Consider the following 5,004-nt stretch of genomic DNA (forward strand, 5'->3'; position numbering starts at 1 on the left):
GGGATGGGATGGGATGGGATGGGATGGGATGGGATGGGATGGGATGGAGGCATCTCCGAACCCGCAGGGGCAGGACAGGGATGGAGCTGCCTCCTGGCTCCCTCACCTGAAACCAGAGCGCTGGGCAGAACTGGGACTGGATCCCCCATGGAAACCCTAAATCCCACCCACCACACCTCCTCCAGGCTTCCCACCCGGGCAGGTTCTAAACTTCCACACACAAGGCTCCTGTCCCTCCCAGTCCCTCGCTACTCCTAAACCAGTCCAGCTCTTCTGTCCACCCTCACCTGGCCTCCTGCACCTCAAATCCATGATTTTCCACCCGAGGAGCCGAGGGCACCGCCCAAAGACCTCCCTCCTCTGTGCTGGAAGCAGGTTGAGCTCTGACTGGGCACCACCAGCAGCCAAGAGCTGGGGCTGTCGGGAACTGGGAAGGGGTCCCACGGGGGCAGCGCTCTGCACCGGGGATGCTCCCACCCCGCTCCCCTCGGAACAAGGGGCTTCTCCCAGGTGGACGATGCTCCCGTCCCCGCCCGGGGCGTTCCCCACCTGAGATCTCGTCCTCGTTGTCCTCGGGGAAGTGCTGGCTGCCGCGCTGCTCCCAGGCGGGCGGCGTGTACTTCTTGCGCGTCACGTACTGCCGGCCGATGGTCCTCTTGGCGTTCTTCACCAGGTTCTTGGACAGTGTCCTGCGAAACCAGGCAGGGGCTTGAGCCCTTGACACGTCCTGCCCGGGTGTGAGCAGAGCCAGCGCGGCCAGAGGAGCCCCGAGGGTCAGAGACAACACTGTCACCCAGCAAAGCAGCGACAGGAGCAGCCCCGGCCCCGCTCGGTCACTGTCACGTGGGAGGGGACGTGTCACCTGCCAGCACCTCGGCCCTGGGGGCACCAGGGCGGGGGCAGAGCCCCTCCAGATCTGAGGGGACCCGGCCTTGTCCCGGCACTGACACCATGTCCTCCACATCGGAGCTGCCACGGCTCATCCCAGAGGAACAGGGCTCCAGCTCAGGGCAGGGACAGAGGTGGGATATAGGGAAGGGGATCTGCCACAGGGGCCATGGAATCCACTGCAGGGGTCAGGATCCATCACCTGGGATCATGGATCAATGGTAGGGTCCAGGGGATCGATGACAGGGACCAGGGAAACCACCACAGCGGCCAGGGAATCTGCCACAGGGACCAGGGGATCCATGGCAGGAACCAGGGGATCTGCTGCTGGGATCAGAGGATCCACAGCAGGGACCTGGGGATCCACCACCAGGATCAGGAATCCATGGCAGGAACCAGGGGATCTGGTGCTGGGATCAGAGGATCCACAGCAGGGACCTGGGGATCCACCACTGGGATCAGGAATCCATGGCAGGAACCAGAGGATCTGCTGGTGGGATCAGAGGATCCACAGCAGGGAGCTGGGGATCCAGCCCAGGGAGCAGGGGATCCCTGCCAGCCCATCCCGGGTGCAGGGCTGCTCCTCCCTGGGAGTGACCTTGATGGCACAGCAGGAACAGGGAGAGCAAAGCTGGGCTCAGGTGCTCCCGAGGCACCTGGGGAAATTCGGGAAGGGAGAGCTGCCAAACCCAGGGGGATTGGGCTGCGTGGTCAGAACGGGCTCTGCCCCACAGAGCTCCAGAGGGCAGGAATTCCTGAAGGCAGGAACGGCCTCACCACACGCAGGACCTCGGCCTTGTCACCATCTCGGTGAGTCCTGGGCTCCAAAGGGGGGAAATAAAGGAGATGTGGGATACAGGGAAGGGGCCACGTCCAGCCCAGGGGATGTGGGATATCCATCAGCCAGGGAAGGGGCCACATCCAGCCCAGGGGATGTGGGATATCCATCAGCCAGGGAAGGGGCCACGTCCAGCCCAGGACAAGATCTATGCTGATGGTAAGATTCCTGGGATTTCCTCTTCTCAAGGTGGGGGCTAAAGGGAGGACAGAAGGTGCCTTGTTTTGCTCTGCAAAGTGGACAGTGAGAGAGTCCCAATGCTCCCTACAACTACCAAGGGAGGGAAAGCCTCGGGACTGAGAAGGAACACTGTCCTGGGAACAAGCTCAGGAACAGGGATGGGAACGGGAGAGCTTCCTAACGGGAGGGACAAGACTCGCAGACAGTGGGGGCACTGGACTGCACTGGGAAGGGTGACAAAGCTCACGTCACAAACCCAGACAAACTTCTGAGACGGGGCACAGGCCAGAGCTCTGGAAACCCCCGCAGTGAGTGGTACAGGCACAGCTCCTGCCATCCAGCAGTGCCAGGGAGCACCAGGAGGATGCAACCGTGAGAGATCCTACACCAGGTGAGAGATCCCACACCCAGCAGCCTGGGAAAGGGGCATTCCCGAGGGACAGCCACATGCAGAGCAGGCGAGAGGGAGCCCTGGGAGCAGGGAGGGCTGAGCCCTTGGAGCAGGGAGGGCTGAGCCCTGGGAGCAGGGAGGGCTGAGCCGGGGCCGCCACCTCGGAAGCGCCCGCCCAGGCCGGAGGCAGCTTACGTGCTGGGATGGCCGAGGTGCCCGAGGGACAGCACCCCCCCTGCCAGGCCCTGGAACAGATGGGTCACCTGCTGGGAGCTGTCACAAACACCGACACGCTTAGGGCACAGGGCACAGCAAGAGCGGCCACCCAGCGCTGCAGGACCATGTCCCCGGGTCACCCAGCACTGCACCCCTGAGCCACCCAGCCCTGCAGCACCACGTCCCCATGTCACCCAGTGCAGGAGCACTGTATCCCTGAGCCACCCAGAGCAGGAGCACTGCACTGCTGAGTCACCCAGCACTGCAGGACCACGTCCCTGAGCCACCCCACACTGTAGGACTATGTCCCTGAGCCACCCCACAATGCAGGACCATGTCCCTGAGCCACCCCACAATGCAGGACCGTGTCCCTGAGCCACCCCACACTGCAGCACAATGTCCCAAGTCACCCAGCACTGCAGGACCATGTCCCTGAGCCACCCAGTGCAGGAGCACTGTGTCCCTGAGTCACCCCACACTGCAGGACCGTGTCCTCAAGTCACCCAGCACTGCAGCACTGCATTCCCAAGTCACTCATAGCAGGAGCACTGTGTCCCCGAGTCACCCAGCACTGCAGCACCGTGTCCCCAAGTCACCCAGCACTGCAGGATCATGTCCCCAAGTCACCCAGCACTGCGGGATCATGTCCCCAAGTCACCCAGCACTGCAGGATCATATTTCCAAGTCACCCAGCCCACTGGAACCTCTCCCATGGGACACCTCCTCAGCAGGGCTGGGGATGCCACTGCAGCAAACTCCTGGGTCCCAGTGTGACCCGTCCCCTGCAGGGCTGGGGACACTGCAGGACATGGGACATCCTACAGCTCTTCGCCCCACAGCTCCCTGACAGGAAGGGCTCTGCTCCCAGGGAACAAGGGACGGGACAAGGGGAAACGGCCTCAAGCTGTGCCAGGGAAGGGTCAGGTTGGATATTGGGAAAATTCCTTCATGGAAAAGGGCTGTCCAGCCCTGGCACAGCTGCCCAGGGCAGGGGGAGTCCCCATTCTGGAGGGATTTCCAAGCCCTGTGGATGTGGCACTTGGGGATGTGGGTCAGTGGTGGCCTTGGCAGTGCTGGGGATGGTTGGACTCAATGGGCTCAGCGGGATTTTCCAGCCCAAAGCCTTCTCTGAGCTCCAACCAGTGGAAATCCTGCGTGAGGACAGGTCTGAGCAAGGTGGGCTCAGGGAGCCACGTCCAGCTCAGGCCCCTGCGCCCCATTTCCCTGTTGGGTGGCTCAGCTGGGGGGGCTGCAGGAGGGCCAGGAGGAGCCCCGAGGTGCCCCAGAGGATCAGGCCCATCCATCCCAGGCGTGGCTGCCCCCCCAGCACAGGTACCTGAGCGAGGGGTTCTTCTCCTTGGCCTTGGGCTGCATGGCCTGCTTGGGCGACTGGCCCACGGTGAAGGCGAAGGTGCCGCGCACGTGCTGGGGGTAGCGCAGCTTGTGCAGGTGCTTCCGGAAGATCTCGGCGCTGTCCGAAGCCACCTCCTCGTCGAAGGCGATCTTCAGCAGCTGGGGGATGGCAGGGAGCAGGCCCAGGGGTCACCCACCCTTCCCAGGGATCGGGGCAGGGCTCGGATCCCGTCGGGAGCGGGGAGCGCAGCGGGCACGGGCCGGGCTGGGAGGCTGCTCCGCCTGACCCTCCGTGCTGGCTATTCTGCCCCATTCCCTTTCCTCCTGGAGACTCCAGGATGCTCCAGGGTGTCCCAGTGACCGGTCAAGGCAGCTCTGAGCACGGCAGGAGCGGCCAGAAAATTTAGGAGCTCGCTCCCAGCGTTGCTCCACCTCCACACATCTCCCAAAGATGTAAAAATGCCCAATAACTCCATTTGCTGTGACATCTCTCCCTGCTATGTTTCTCTCCCCCAGGACCTGCACGAGGTCTGGCAGAACCACCTCCTGGAGCCCCACGTGGGGATGCCTCACACCTTCTGGGCAGGGGCTGCCCAGGGAGGAGGGGGAGTGCCCACCCCTGGAGGTGTCCAAGGAAGGTCTGGACACGGCACTCAGTGCTCTGGGCTGGGGGACAAGGTGGGCATCAGTTGCAGCTCATGGCCACGTGGGTCTCACCAGCTGAGACAGAGCAGTGCCAGGGAGCTGCCACAGCCCCCCAGAGCCCCCCAGAGCCCCCCAGAGCCCCCCAGAGCCCGGGGCCCCACCTGGAATGTGCACGAGCGCAGCTGCAATCCCTCCTGGAGGAACGGATCCGCCTGGGCCTGGATACTGATCTTCTTCTCTTTGGTCAGGGAGGCGATGGGGAAGGACCGGATCACCACCTGCTCCCCCACTGCACACAGGGATGGGAACGGGTCAGGCTCATCCCCGCCTTGGCACGGACAGGGACGGGCCACCCTGGGCCACCCTTGGTGGCTGTGCCCACCACAGAGTCCCCCAGGACACAGCAGCTGGAAACAGGGCAGGATGGATACAGCCAGCCCCCTCACCCTTAGGGATCAACAATGTGCTCCCTAAGGATCACCAACCAGCCCCC

General features: G+C 63.5%; 1 protein-coding gene across 1 annotated transcript in view; it reads right to left on the minus strand.

Annotated features, from left to right (window-relative positions):
* SBF1 (SET binding factor 1) overlaps window positions 1–5,004 on the minus strand; it is a gene marked incomplete at its 5' end in the record, with an annotated part of 36,639 nt that overhangs the window by 12,269 nt on the left and 19,366 nt on the right. Inside the window, 3 exons of the mRNA XM_027702213.1 lie at window positions 550–689; window positions 3,850–4,025; window positions 4,673–4,800. Coding sequence (XP_027558014.1) covers window positions 550–689; window positions 3,850–4,025; window positions 4,673–4,800 — 444 coding nt within the window. The remainder of the gene's footprint in view (window positions 1–549; window positions 690–3,849; window positions 4,026–4,672; window positions 4,801–5,004) is intronic.

This window comes from Neopelma chrysocephalum, unplaced genomic scaffold (assembly GCF_003984885.1).
Source record: "Neopelma chrysocephalum unplaced genomic scaffold, ASM398488v2 Primary Assembly neopelma1_181, whole genome shotgun sequence".
NCBI classification, from domain to species: Eukaryota; Metazoa; Chordata; class Aves; order Passeriformes; family Pipridae; genus Neopelma; species Neopelma chrysocephalum.